The sequence below is a fragment of the Leptodactylus fuscus genome, chromosome 8 (assembly GCF_031893055.1).
Source record: "Leptodactylus fuscus isolate aLepFus1 chromosome 8, aLepFus1.hap2, whole genome shotgun sequence".
NCBI classification, from domain to species: domain Eukaryota; kingdom Metazoa; phylum Chordata; class Amphibia; order Anura; family Leptodactylidae; genus Leptodactylus; species Leptodactylus fuscus.
Window position 1 is genome coordinate 9,082,808 of NC_134272.1, and position 15,205 is coordinate 9,098,012.

General features: G+C 42.0%; 2 protein-coding genes across 2 annotated transcripts; both read right to left on the reverse strand.

Annotated features, from left to right (window-relative positions):
* Positions 1-3,720: 3,720 nt before the first annotated feature.
* Positions 3,721-4,815, reverse strand: LOC142217101 (chemerin-like receptor 1). Its single transcript, XM_075285292.1, has one exon. The coding sequence runs from the start codon at positions 4,813-4,815 to the stop codon at positions 3,721-3,723; it is 1,095 nt and encodes a 364-aa protein (XP_075141393.1).
* Positions 4,816-8,911: 4,096 nt separating this feature from the next.
* Positions 8,912-12,845, reverse strand: LOC142217102 (chemerin-like receptor 1). The gene is made up of 2 exons (XM_075285293.1): positions 12,833-12,845; positions 8,912-10,051 (listed from the first exon to the last, which is right to left on the reverse strand). The coding sequence occupies exon 2, from the start codon at positions 10,040-10,042 to the stop codon at positions 8,912-8,914; it is 1,131 nt and encodes a 376-aa protein (XP_075141394.1). The 5' UTR covers positions 10,043-10,051; positions 12,833-12,845.
* Between the last annotated feature and the right edge of the window lie 2,360 nt (positions 12,846-15,205).

Genomic DNA, 15,205 nt, shown 5'->3' on the forward strand with positions numbered 1-15,205 from the left:
TAAACAGTACCCGCTCATCTCTAATCTTGACCTACTTCCTTTTCGGCAAAGTCAATGGAACAAGGTGCAATGGAAAAACTATTAATGTGATGTCAGAAGGAAATTCTGTAGAATCGTCTAAGTAACACTGGAAACATTTTCTTAGCTCATACTTTATATCACTGTCAGTGGCGTAACTACCACCATAGCAGCGGTAGCAGCTGCCACAGGGCCCGGGACATTAGGGGCCCAGTGACAGCTGCTACTGCTGCTATCATTATTCTCGGAGGTCTTTTCGGACCCCCGAGTATAATGATCGGGGCCCCCTGTTGGTGGAATACTTTCCACCAACAGGGGGCCCCGAAGCTGCAGCAACGGCTGAGACACAGGAGCTGCAGCTCGGGCTCCTGTCAGCGCTTCAGGACGCTCCCCCTCTCTCCCCCCCTCCCTTTCTCTGCTGTCCTCTGCCCACCAATGAGAGGAGGAGGCGGGGCTTATCCCTGCCGAGCTCCTGCCGTCTGCACTGGAGGAAGAAAGGAAGAAGGAAAATGAAACTAAAGCTACACAGGTACGTACTGGGGTTACTTATTAATGTCAGGCATATGGGGTGATTACTTGTGTTTTAGTAACTCCATGTGCCTCATATTAATAGCAGTTAACCCCATCATCTCCCTCACATTAACCCCTGTGTGCCTCACCATAAGAGTTACTGATATGTGAGACATATGGGGGTAATAATAATGAAGATACTTTATTATTACCTCCATGTCTCTCACATATCAGTAACTCTTATGGTGAGGCACACAAGGGTTAATGTGAGGGAGATGATGGGGTTAACTTCTATTAATATGAGGCACATGGAGTTACTAAATTGTAATGCACAGGGCCAGATTTTTTATCCACAATTTGTCCTGGTATAGCGGTCAGCGGGTGACGTGACAGTATTTAGTCCTGTAGGGGCCACTAAGGGACATAATACTGTGTGCAGGGGCCACTATGGGACATAATACTGTGTGCAGTGGCCACTATTGGGTATAATACTGTGTGCAGGTGCCACTATTGGGTATAATACTGTGTGCAGGGGCCACTATTGGGTATAATACTGTGTGCAGGGGCCACTATGGGGCATAATACTGTGTGCAGGGGACACTATGGGACATAATCCTGTGTGCAGGGGCCACTATTGGGTATAATACTGTGTGCAGGGGCCACTATGGGACATAATACTGTGTGCAGGGGCCACTATGGGACATAATACTGTGTGCAGGGGCCACTATTGGGTATAATACTGTGTGCAGGGGCCACTATGGAACATAATAGAGCACGCAGGAATGCATAGGAGGGACTCGGTCGAGATCTTCAGTGTTGGGGGGGCCCCATGTCAAAAGTTCGCCACGGGGCCCCGCCATTCCTAGTTACGCCACTGATCACTGTATATGGCATATTGTAGAATACATACGGCCGATGATACCCAGATAAGGGCACAAATACACCAGCAAAATGTCCGGGAATAAAACCTACGGTGCCATATTGGTTTAGCTACAGACAAGGCGCGATCAATATTTAGACCATGGGCATGAGCTGGTGCCAAACAATTTTTAAGTAGTGTCTGTATAAGAACAAGGACAAGACAAAGAAACTACAGAACTGTTCTTACAGAGGCCAGACCTTACAATCAGGCTTTACATGTTATATACATTGTACTTTGGAGAAAACTTTTACGCAGTATTCATTTTCCTTCATATAGATTTAAACAAAAATATAAGAAAAAATTTAAATTGTAACAATATGTAAATTCATAAAAACACATTGTCTGTCATTGGTTTTCCATTTTTGTAGCCAAGTATTAAGTATAAGACTTCTATAAGTTTCTGTACCTTATTTTCATGCTTTAGCCGACCTCGGGATGGACTGGATTAGTGTTCTTCAAAAGGAAAGTCTTCTATAAGTAATTTTCTACAATATGACTGGTTACTATTGTACATTAAATGTCAGACCATAGATTGTAAACTTATCTTTAATTCCACTGGTTGTTTGACAAGTTTTGCGCTTCTATCTCAACGACCATCTGCATGTGACTCTAGTCAATTACGGGATATGGTGATCGTCAATTTAAAGAAGAACTACAGTGATACTTTGTAAAAATTCATTATGTACTTTTCCCCCCAATATATATAATACAGCTAGTATTACCTTCTATAGTTATTCCTTTCTATCTGAATCCTTCTCTTACGCTAGGTCGTGTGATCTGACAAATTCTACAGGAGTTAATGTTCAGTTTAATAAGTCCCTTCGTCACATCCAATATAATAGTCTGATCAAAAGACTCTCCACCGGGGAAAACAAAAACTTCTCTCACTAATTATTGAAGAGCAGACAGTTCTTGTTCCAATGAAGGCAATGACAGCTCAGTCTCTCTGACTATATTCTTATTATTTCTTAGATTATCTAGGAGAATGTAAAGAGAAGGATAACTTCACGGCCCAACAGGTAGGCAGCAACCAAGTAGAGAAAGGCCCAGAGATTGGTAATAATAGTAGCTGTGGTTACAGTGGTAAGGATCTCTACCAGATCCTCTGGGGCTTTTCAAAAGCTCTTGCAATGGAGAGCAGCCCTGTACATCCTACTGGTAAAGCCTCCCTGAGTCTGATGGTGGTTGGAGTGCCTTTAGAGGTAGGTGCAGGAGTTAGACTCAGGAGACAGGAAACAAAAGGAGCTCACAGTTTCTAAGTTGTGATATTGCTGATTACCCAAGAAGGGGTTACTCATTGTCTTGCCAAGACTGAAATTAAACCATTGAGTGTGGGGACCCTTTCATTATTCAGGTTTTTATACACCATAAAGATGTTACTAGAGTTTGCTGGCCAATGACTCTAGTTACTCCTATCACAAGGTGACAACCGGCTAATGACATAAGGATCTGTAAGAAGAAATAACACTGAATCAGGATGGTATACACATGATATTTTATTTTTTATTTACTAATGTGTGTTTTATTGTTTTCCTTCTGATCTTTTTTCAGATCCACTAATTGGACCATGTAGTAGAATAACATCATGACAGGTGACGGTGGTTTTGGATAAGAGTCACATGGGGGAGTATTATTTCAGTTAAATAAATTAAAGTTGGCTTCTTTCTTTACTTTATTACTATTGCTGTCTTAATTGCAGCATCTATTACATATATGGAGCTTAGTGTTAGCTACTAAATAGGTTAACTGTAACTCACATTATCACTATCATATCCACCATCACCAGGGGTACTGGAAAGAGCTAGGTACAGTGCAGGATCCGATCTACTGATGCTCAGGCGACTGTAGGCTGGTGTTATTAGGTTGAGAAAGTCAAAAACTATTAAAAACTTCTGCTCTATTGCATGTGATTGGTGCTGATCCTGGCAAAGGAACCTAATGCAAGCTTTATACCATCCAAAAGCGAATTATATTATTGGACACAGAACTTCCAGTGACCACTTCTGTATGTGTTGCTACCTGCACAGAAATAGTGGCCACAGAGACAAGAAACTAAGTGGTTGTTGGAAACATAAAGTATCATAATCACAATGAATATATCACAATATCACACGATATCAAAATGAATATGTAATAGGCATTACATTATATTATTTATTGATAGGACTGCAGCAAAAGCTGCCAAAAAAGTTCTGTAAACAGCAGATTTAAGCAGGAAATTGTTCTGATCTTTATCTCTGTCTGTCTTCTATGTTCCTTCATTACTGCTCTCAAACACAAATGGACTTTTTCCTAAAATAATTGATTATTTCACTCCTGACTTGCTTTCCCACCAGCACATACACCAGCGGATTTAGTAAACTGTTAGTAGCAGCTATGCTGAATAACAGTGGCAAAATGATAGAAAGTTTATACATCAATGTCATCTTCAAACTTGAAATGGACACCATATAAATGATATATGTTAAAACATATGGTGTCCTAGTACAGAAAAAGCTCAAAACAGAAACTATAACCACTCTGTAGAGTCTGGATGATGCCGCCATCTTAGAATTTTTGACATGAAGAGCAATGATGACATTGGAGAGCAGGATAACACATAGCGGGATGACATAACCAAGAACTACCAGTGGAATTACAAGACGCATTGTTGTAAAAGTCACTTCTGCCCATGGGATTTCATCAGAATCTTCATAATAGTCTGCTAAATCACTACATGATTTCCGTGGGACCAAACTGAGTTTCTGTAGGTCTTTTTCTAAATCAGTAAAAATGCCACTAAATAGGTTGGCGAAGTGGATGAAGTCATAATGCGAAAGAGTGCATTGGCGTTTTATATGTACATCGCTGTAAATAATGGCTGGAATACTAATTAGAAACGATGATACCCAGATCAGAGCACATAAACGCCAGCAAAATCTCTGGGAATGAAACCTCCGGTGCCATACAGGTTTAGCTACAGATAAGGTGCGATCAACATTTAGCGCTGTGAGGATGTAAATACTGGCATAGGTATTAACAAAGCTAAGGAAGTTGTAGAATTTGCACATGTTGGAGCCATACGGCCATATTCCTCTTAGTATAGACACAGCATGGAGTGGTAGAAAGAGTAGAAAGATGAAATCCGCCAGAGCCAAGTTCAGGAACCAGATTTTATATATATTCTTCTTCATTATGAATCCGGTGGTGAAGATGACAAGAATGTTGGCAACTAATCCAATGATACAGGTGACTATGGATAGTGCAAAGCTGGAGTACTGGATGGCAGACGGGTGGCTTGTGTTAGGAGACAGAGCTCTGAGTTCTGGGGAAGTGGCTATATCCCAGGCCATATAACAAAAGCTCTTAAATATTTCTTGGTTCATGGTTAGAAACTGCAGGATAGAAAAAAAAGATACAAAACTGAATCTGAACATGCATCTACTCCTTATCCATGGGATTACATCTGTGGTCACATTAAAATAGCTAAACAACAATTCAAGGCAGAACAAATCCAACATCTACAGATATATTCAAGTTTCTGTACCTTATTTTCATGCCTTGGCAGACTTCGGGATGGACTGTGTTTGTGTTCCTCAAAAGGAACGGTTTTTGTAAGTGTTTTGCTACAATATAATTGGGTAATACAATAAAATAAGTGTCACGCCATAGATTATAGATTTATCTTGAATACCACTGGTTGTTTAAAAAGTTATGTTCTTCTATCTCAACTATCATCTGCATGTGACCGTCACATAGTAATAATGAAGGCAATGGCAACTCAGTATCTCTAACTACATGCTAATCAGTTCTTAGATTATCTGGGAGAATATAAAGAGAAGGATAATTGCCCTGCCAAACAGGTATGCAGCAGCCATAGAGATCCTCAGATTGAGAGTAATGGTAGCTGTGGTTACAGTAGCAAGGATCTATACCAGATCCTCTGGGGCTTCTCAAAAGCTCTTGCAATGGAGTGGGGACCTTGCATATCCTACGGATAAAGGTTCCCCAAGTCTGAAGGCAGCTAGAGTTACTAAAGTTTGTTGGCCTATGAACGCCAGTATCTATCACATGGTGATAAACCACCACATCACAGGGTGTAAACCAACCAATGAGAGAAGGAGCCAGCATCATCGCATCTATTAATTATGTTTAGCTTAATGTCAGCTACAAAATACGTTGACTGTAATTATTACCATCATATCCACTGTCACCAGGGGTACCAGAAAGAGCTAGGTACAGTGCAGAATCTAACTATTTAGTGATGTCAGGAAGCTGTAGACTGGAATTATTAGGTTGAGAAGGTCCAACAATTGTGAATTTTCCCACCCTGGTAAGGTCAGGCCGCAGCAGCTTTATTGTTGCTTATCCTAGCGCAAGCTTGTGTAATATCCAACTGCAAACTATACTATTGGACACAGAACTTCCAGTGACCACTTCTGCATGTGTTGCTACAAGCACTGACACGGGGGCCAGAGACAAGAAACTAAGTGGTTGCTTGTAAATAGAAACTATATTATTCCTCATATGTATACGAATGTATAGCATGATCATTAAAAAGACCACTGCAAAAAAAAGTGAGTCAAGCAAGAAGTTGTTGTGATCTTTATCTCTGTCTGTCTTCTATGTTTCTTCATTAATGTTCTCAAATACAGATGGACTTTTTCCATTATTTCACTCCTGACTTGCTTTCCTTATAGCACATGCATATATTAACAAAGCTAAGGAAGTTGTAGAAGTTGCACATGTTGGATCCATATGTCCATCTTACTCTTATTACAAACACTGCATGAAGTGGTAGAAACAGAAGAAAGATGAAATCCGCTACAGCCAAATTCAAAAAACAGATTTTATATTGGTTCTTCTCCATTAAAAACCCAATGATGAAGATGACACTAATGTTGGCGACTAATCCGATGATACAGGTGACGATGGACAATGCAAAGCTGGAGCACTGGATAGCAGATGGGTGGCTAAAGTTAGGAGATAAAGCTCTGAGTTCTGGGGAAGTGGCTATATCTCAGGCCATATAACACAAGCTCTTAAGTATTACTTGGTCCATGGTTAGGAACTGCAGGACAGAAAAAAAAGACCCAAAACTGAATCTGAACAATCATTTAATTTCTAGCAACTGGAAAAACAATATTACAGTTTATTATAGAGCTATGAACAATACTTGTTGGAGGACTTAGGCTGTATTCAGGTAGTGAAATATGCAGTAAATACTGATTCTAACTTTTCATGACTGTTTCATGACCTTTTGGGAGAAACTTCAGATAGCTGTCTCATAAAGACCACCCTATCATCTTTATGGGTGGACATGATGTCACAGATACAAAGAAGAGGCCTCAGAGCTTACCAATAGTAACACGGCCTCTGAGATCAACCAGTTTTTGGAGTAGGTCCCCTTCATGTATGGATAGGACTTCAGTATAAATATCTGATGACTGCTTGTGTTTTAGAATGGTCTCCAATAAGCCAAACATAGAATAAATAGCATAATCATAAATTATAACCAAAATTCCAAACAATTTTTTTTATTTTCTGGCAGCATTGTAGACATTAACATATTTTGGCTCCTTTTTGTGAAATTCACTGTATTTCCCTGTTTCTCTACTGCTTACATAGTTACATAGTTACATAGTAGATGAGGTTGGATAAAGACATTAGTCCATCAAGTCCAACCTATAACCCTACAATCCCAACAGTGTTGATCCAGGGAAGGCAAAAAAAAAAACCATGAGGCTCATGCTAATTGCCCTATTTCAGGGCAATCTGTACAATCTCACTGGAGTATAAGTGTACAGGCTTACTTACCATAGGAAATCTGAGGCTGGGAAGGACACGTCAAGCAGTTATATCTAAGACTCTTCACGGTGTAGTTTATGGTGTCACATGGAAGAGGAGATCCCCTGCTTTCATATGACACCATGATCACAGTTCTACAAGTATTATATCTAGAGATATTCCCAATTGAAAATACAGTAAAAATTGGGAGCTGCAGCTGCATACAGGTATCCTGGTGAGATCTCCAGTAGAACGGTGATCTTGGGATTATATGTCTTATTCTCTTTCATATGGCACCAGAATCACTATTCTATGTAGAGATGGATGATTCAGCTCTCAACGAGTCTGGTTTGGCCTGACTATTACAAATTGTTGGCTTTCTTTTGAAACTGAACAAATGGACATTCACCTTGGGTGACCTCAAATGACCGCGGTATTATAATCTGGGGTCTCTTCAAACCCCAGAGTATATAAACACTCATACTCGCCTCTCCCTCCTTCTCTCTTATTTTCCCTGTTTCCTCAACTTCACCTCAACGCTCTTTGCCACACTCAATGCAAAACAGCCTTCAATTTTTTATCATCATTTAATCATTTTTTTTAAAGCATTAAAGAGACAGAAGACAATTTTATGGAAAGAAGAACAAACAAAGAGAAGCGGCTGCTGCAATAAGAAATAATTTACAGAAATATTGGCACATCATCTGGTTCCAGTGAGTGGCGGCACTAAGGAGAATAGTTTAGTTTAAAAGCAGAAACATTCATCTCCATTAGAGATGAGCGAGTAGTATTCCATCTAGTAGGTATTCGATCGAATATTATGGTATTTGAAATACTCGTACTAGATCAAGTACCACTCGCTATTCGAATGGATAAGTTTGATGCAGAACCAGCATTGATTGGCCGAATGCTATACAGTCGGCCAATCAACGCTGGTTCTTCTCCTACCTTTAGAAGTCTTCTCCGTGCAGCTTCCCCGCGGTGTCTTCCGGCTCTGAATTCACTCTGCCAGGCATCAGGCCTGGGCAGAGCCGACTGCGCATGCTCGCACTACATAGTGCGGGCATGCGCAGTCAGCTCTGCCCAAGCCCGATGCCTGGCAGAGTGAGTTCAGAGCCGGAAGATGCCGCGGGAACGCTGCACGGAGAAGACTTCTCAGAGGATCCAGCCCGACCCTCACTCGTGGACTTGGTAAGTATAATTTGATCGAATGTTGCCTACCCCTTAAACAAGCATTTTCCACCCATAGACTATAATAGGATTCGATATTCAATTCGAGTAGTTAAATATTGAGCGGCTACTCAAAATGAATATCGAACCTCGAACATTTTACTGTTCGCTCATCTCTAATCTCCATCTCCATCCAAGCCCTGATACCTGTACAGTAAGTAGCAGTAGGGATCAGCAATCACCCCTGCTGATCCCTTTTGATGATTACGGATCCCTGCTGCTGCAAGTGAAAGGGATTAGGACTTTGGGACAGTGGGTAGGAGATCATCGTTATCATAATAAACGTACCAGGAGGTATCTATAAACTTGAGAACGTATTTGGATTACCATAAATTCAATATACTGCCTTGTAATCTCTATCTGTAATCGACCCATATTACTTATTCCCTGAGGAAGTAACCTAATACAAGCTTATATAGCATTCAAAGCAGATAATACTATAGGAAATTGGCTCTATCTCTAACTCTATGCTCCGTTTTTTTGTATTTCTTTTCCAGATTCTGAATAACAAATAAACTTCTTCCTAAAAAAATGAATAATTTCACTCCTGACCTGCTTCCCTACTAGCACATACACCAATGGGTTGAGTAAACTGCATGTAGCAGATATGCTGAATAACAGTGGAACAATCACAGACAGTTTATACGTCAAAGTAATCTTCATAGTGTAAATAGACACCAAGAAGGTGACACATGATAGAACACATGGCGTCTTAGTACAGAAAAAGCTCATAACAGAAACGATAACCACTCTGTAGAGTCTGGATGTTGACGCCTTCTTAGACTTCTTCACATGTAGAGCAATGATGACATTGCAGACCAGGATAACACACAGCGGGATGACATAGCCAAGCACTGCAAGAGGAACGACAAGACTCGTCGCTGTAAAAGTCACTTCCCTCCACATTGTGGCCATTATTTCAGTCATTTCACTATCGCCTGACACTCTGCGACATATTTCATGCGGGAGTAAAACAAGGGACTTGAATTCTTTAACAAAGTTACTATATCTAAACTTGTTTGCAAAATTAGTTTGGTCAACATGAGAAAGGCTGCAGAGTCTCCCGTCACGTACATCACTGTAGATGATGGCTGGGATACTACATAGGAAGGATAACACCCAGATGGCTGTACAAATACACCAGCATAGTCTCCGGGAATAAAACCTCAGGTGCAACATTGGCTTAGCTACGGACAAGGCGCGATCAATATTCAGCGCTGTCAGGATGTAAATACTGGCATAAATGTTAACCATGTAAAGAAAATTGCACAATTTGCACATGTTGGAGCCATACGGCCACTTCCCTCTTATAATAGCCACAGAAGAAAGCGGGAGAAAGAGAAGAAAGATGAAATCCGCCAGGGCCAAGTTCAGGAACCAGATTTTATATTTGTTCTTCTGCATTAAGAATCCGGTGGTGAAGATGACAATAATGTTGACGGCCATTCCGATGATACAGGTGACGATGGACAGTGCAAAGCTGGAGTACTGGATGGCAGATGGGTGGCTGGTGTTAGGAGATGAAGCTCTAAGTTCTGGGGAAGCGGAAAGGTCCAAGGCCATGTAACATAGGTTTTCAACTATTTCTTGGTCCATGGTTAGAAACTGCAGATCGGAGAGAAAGAAGAACGAAAAGAAAATTGAATCTAAACATTCAAACTTAGCAAAAAAGACTATTAAACTATTACAGCACCATTAATTCCATGGGGCTGTATAATTGTGAAGGGTTTACATATATAGTATAAGTACAATAAATACAAACTAACTAGATGACAAACCTGATACAAGTAGGATATAGGATCCTGTTGGGTAGGGTTGAGCGATCGGGATCGGAAAAGATCGGATTTCGATCAGCGTCAACCAGGAGATATTCCATAAAATATAACTTCTATTTCCATCCAGTAAATGAGTTATATAGTAACTACAAGGAGTTAGTGTAGCAACATAGCAAGGCTACGCGTTTCGGAACAAAACGTCTTCCTTCCTCATGGCATACAGATAGTCTATTGCCCCAAATAGAAATTCCTTCACATCCTTGAAGAAAGTAGAATATTTATCAAGATGATAAGAAGCTGCTAATGCAAATGTTACATATGACAGATGACATAATGCACCGAGTTTTAGAAGTTCTCAAGCACTGGAGTGACCAGAGTGAACCGAACCAGGATTTTTTTTGTAAGAAAACCATTAGCCTTAGAGATGACCTCCTAATTCCTGTAAAACATTACTAGAAAAAAAATTGGAATGATCATCCCGTACAGAATAAAAATGATCAGTCAAGATAGGTCATCGGTATCAGATTGGTTGGGGTCCAACACCCGGACTCCATCCCAATCAGCTGTTTCTACTACTGGAGGCCAAATAGTAGGTACATGTATCTAGTAGTCGAAACAGCTGATCGGGATGGGGTCAGGGTGTCTGATGACCTGTCTTGTGGATAGGCCACCAATATAAACTACCTTCAGGTCCTGGACAAACCCTTTAATAGAAAACTCCTTTGCTATCATGTCATGAATTTCATGTTTTAAAAAAATGTATTTTGCTATATAGGAATCCTATAAATTGGTTAACATGTCAAATAGTATCATACAAGTCACAATGACAAGTAGTAGCAAGGTTCCAGCCCTAGATAGAACAAAAGTTCCTTATCAGAAAGAATATACTATATAAGATAGATTCACATTACTTATGTCCCTTTCTTCCCTGGCTTCCCTCCTCTCTGCAGATAATGACCTGCGTTGCGAGCGCTCCGTCCTCCGGCTTCAGGTTTTGACTTCTGAATGTCTTTGGTCTACTGTAATAAGATAATGATACCGGGGTACTAGTAACTCTAGATCTGAATAAGACCCGCAGCTTTCTAAGTCACAGTCCACGTTCCTCTGATCCAACTCCTACTATCTTTGCTTCCGATTTTTTTTCTCTTTCCCATGGATCTCATTCATACACAGAATCAGTGGAATAGTCCGACATGTCCCTTTAGAATATTCTCGAAAGAATTCATCCAATCCATTTGTTTCTTTTTCAATTTAGAATTCAAGTCCTGAAACTCTTTGGTAGAAACATATTGCTGTAACTTTGTCTCATTAATGAAAGTTTCTTCTCATGTTAAACTAAGAACATCCCGATAATAATTTATTCCACTTCGTGACAAATTCTTGGGAATAAACGGGTGGGATGAGAATTTTCAACACTACAAAATATATGGTTGGAAATGAAAATACAAGTTCCCAGCATTGTTTATTCCCAAGAATTTGTCACCAAGTAGAATATTATTTTGTTCATTCTGTGCAGAGGTTAATATTATTGCTGAAAGACTGATATCTGACCAGGGCTAGGAATAATAAAATTAGAAGAAGCAGGAAGCTTTCCCATTTGGCAAGGGAAAAGATGCACAATAGCGCCGCCGTGTGTTCAGTTTTTGTGACGACATTCAGGAAAGAGTTTGTCAATTACAGTATATGCTACATTGTTTCTAGACATGTTCCAATGCTTAGATCTATCCTACAGTAGATTCTTGTGACAGAAATATTTAAAGGAGTTTTCCAGCCCCAAATTGATTTTTTTTAATCAGTATAAGATCTGTCAGGGTCTGACACCCGGACCCCACGCAGATCAGTTGTGCTAGCAGCCACTGGGTGTCGGCAGGTGTTAGTGGACGGGGAAGAGTGTATGACCTCTGGATAGGAGAGATGCTATATGTGCATCACATCTACTACTGTAGCAACTTCTGGGAGCATTCACACGGAGGAAGTTGGCGCTGATGCTGGTGCGATAACTCAAGTCAGAATCCGTGCAGAAATAAAGCCTCCCATTGACTTCAATGGGTTCCATTTTTCACGCGGAACCTAGTGAACTCAGTGGGAAAAAAAGCCTCCCATTGATTTCAATGGGTTTCACGCGAAAAACGGAATTCATTGAAGTCAATGGGAGGCTTTATTTCCCAGTTATCGCGCCAGAATCAGCACCAACTTCCTCCATGTGAATGCCCCCAAAGAATGTTGTATCTTGTAGGGACATCTATGTAGGGTTATATTATGCTCCGAAGCTCCAAGAGTATAATAATTCACCCCCACCGGCCATTTTAGTTCGTCCAAGACAAATTCCAATGGTTCCAAACAATATAGAATATTCGGGTCAAAGCCAGGCTCAGTACGAGTCAATTTGCCCATCACTAGCCAGTACTTTGTGCCTGTAAAGATGAACATTGCCATAAAAGCTATTTAGGCTTACAAAATCTCCACACCGTCCTTGAGCTTATGGTTCCACCTCCTTCCCCCCCTCCCCACATTTTCACCTTGAGTACCAGAAGTCCTGGGTGGACAAACTATGGAAAGTAGATTCTGCAAAAAGTCAAAAAGTAAGAGCTATCATGTACTTATCCCTTACCTGAAATGCAACATTCTCGAAAACGAAAATCCATGCAAATATTCAGCCTTCAGTATGCGTAGCCCTGTAATTACAGAAATGAGAAGCGGAATATTAGTCTAACACCTGCATAGGAATAGAAAGTCACAGTGGATTTTCACATTAAGGGGATTACGCCAGCTGCTGCATTCCCCGCACTAGATGAGCTTTATTACTAATAAGTAACTAGATCTCCTAGAGACCTAATTATTTCCTTTGCAGAACGCGGGGGGGGGGGGGGGGGGAGGCCGGAAGCCTCCACTGATGATGTTCCAATTACCGGCCCTATGGCCACCTCCGCTCTAACCCCTGGACCTGCAGCTGGAGTAGAGCAGAGTCCACGAGTTCTCAGAGACCTGAGTAACAGCAGAGGACACCAGAGTACGCAGACTACCCCGCTGTGCTCAGCAAAGTCAATAATCAGGGCTCCGGGGGAGCTGCTGATTAGAGATGAGCGAACACTAAAATGTTCGAGGTTCGAAATTCGAATCGAACAGCCGCTCACTGTTCGTGTGTTCGAACGGGTTTCGAACCCCATTATAGTCTATGGGGAACATATACTCGTTAAGGGGGAAACCCAAATCCATGCCTGGAGGGTCACCAAGTCCACTATGACACCACAGGAAATGATGCCAACACCTCTGGAATGACACTGGGACAGCAGGGGAAGCATGTCTGGGGGCATCTAACACACCAAAGACCCTCTATTACCCCAACATCACAGCCTAACAACTACACACTTTACACACTCAATACCACCTCTCTGACAGTAGGAAAACACCTTGAAACATGTGTATTTGGCACTTGCAGTGAGGAGAGCTTGTCACCAGCAGTGAATTTGGCCCTTGTAGTAAGTTGAGGTTGGCACCAACATTTGTTTTGAAAATCAGGGTGGATTGAGCCTCTAACCAGCAGAGTTTGGGCAAATTCATGGTGGAGGGAGCCTCTAAAAACCCCAGTTTGGACCAATTCATGGTGGAGGGAGCCTCTAAAAACCCCAGTTTGGACCAATTCATGGTGGAGGGAGCCTCTAAAAAACCCAGTTTGGACAATTCATGGTGGAGGGAGCCTCTAAACAGCCCAGTTTGGACCAATTCATGGTGGAGGGAGCCTCTAAACAGCCCAGTTTGGGCAAATTCATGGTGGAGGGAGCCTCTAACCAGCCCAGTTTGGGCAAATTCATGGTGGAGGGAGCCTCTAAAAACCCCCATTTGGACCAATTCATGGTGGAGGGAGCCTCTAAACAGCCCAGTTTGGGCAAATTCATGGTGGAGGGAGCCTCTAACCAGCCCAGTTTGGACCAATTCATGGTGGAGGGAGCCTCTAAAAACCCCAGTTTGGACCAATTCATGGTGGAGGGAGCCTCTAAAAACCCCAGTTTGGACCAATTCATGGTGGAGGGAGCCTCTAAAAACCCCAGTTTGGACCAATTCATGGTGGAGGGAGCCTCTAAAAACCCCAATTTGGACCAATTCATGGTGGAGGGAGCCTCTAAACAGCCCAGTTTGGGCAAATTCATGCTGGAGGGAGCCTCTAAAAACCCCAGTTTGGACCAATTCATGGTGGAGGGAGCCTCTAAAAACCCCAGTTTGGACCAATTCATGGTGGAGGGAGCCTCTAAAAAACCCAGTTTGGACCAATTCATGGTGGAGGGAGCCTCTAAACAGCCCAGTTTGGGCAAATTCATGGTGGAGGGAGCCTCTAAAAACCCCATTTTGGACCAATTCATGGTGGAGGGAGCCTCTAAAAACCCCAGTTTGGACCAATTCATGGTGGAGGGAGCCTCTAAAAACCCCAGTTTGGACCAATTTATGGTGGAGGGAGCCTCTAAAAAACCCAGTTTGGACCAATTCATGGTGGAGGGAGCCTCTAACCAGCCCAGTTTGGACCAATTCATGGTGGAGGGAGCCTCTAAAAACCCCAGTTTGGACCAATTCATGGTGGAGGGAGCCTCTAAACAGCCCAGTTTGGACCAATTCATGGTGGAGGGAGCCTCTAAAAACCCCAATTTGGACCAATTCATGGTGGAGGGAGCCTCTAACCAGCCCAGTTTGGACCAATTCATGGTGGAGGGAGCCTCTAACCAGCCCAGTTTGGGCAAATTCATGGTGGAGGGAGCCTCTAAAAACCCCAATTTGGACCAATTCATGGTGGAGGGAGCCTCTAAACAGCCCAGTTTGGGCAAATTCATGGTGGAGGGAGCCTCTAAAAACCCCAGTTTGGACCAATTCATGGTGGAGGGAGCCTCTAAAAAACCCAGTTTGGACCAATTCATGGTGGAGGGAGCCTCTAACCAGCCCAGTTTGGACCAATTCATGGTGGAGGGAGCCTCTAAAAACCCCAGTTTGGACCAAT

What these genes read in the sequence shown, in the direction of transcription:
- LOC142217101 (XM_075285292.1), bottom strand. Translation starts at nt 4,815, where the DNA reads ATGAACCAAGAAATATTTAAGAGCTTTTGTTATATGGCCTGGGATATA.
- LOC142217102 (XM_075285293.1), bottom strand. Translation starts at nt 10,042, where the DNA reads ATGGACCAAGAAATAGTTGAAAACCTATGTTACATGGCCTTGGACCTT.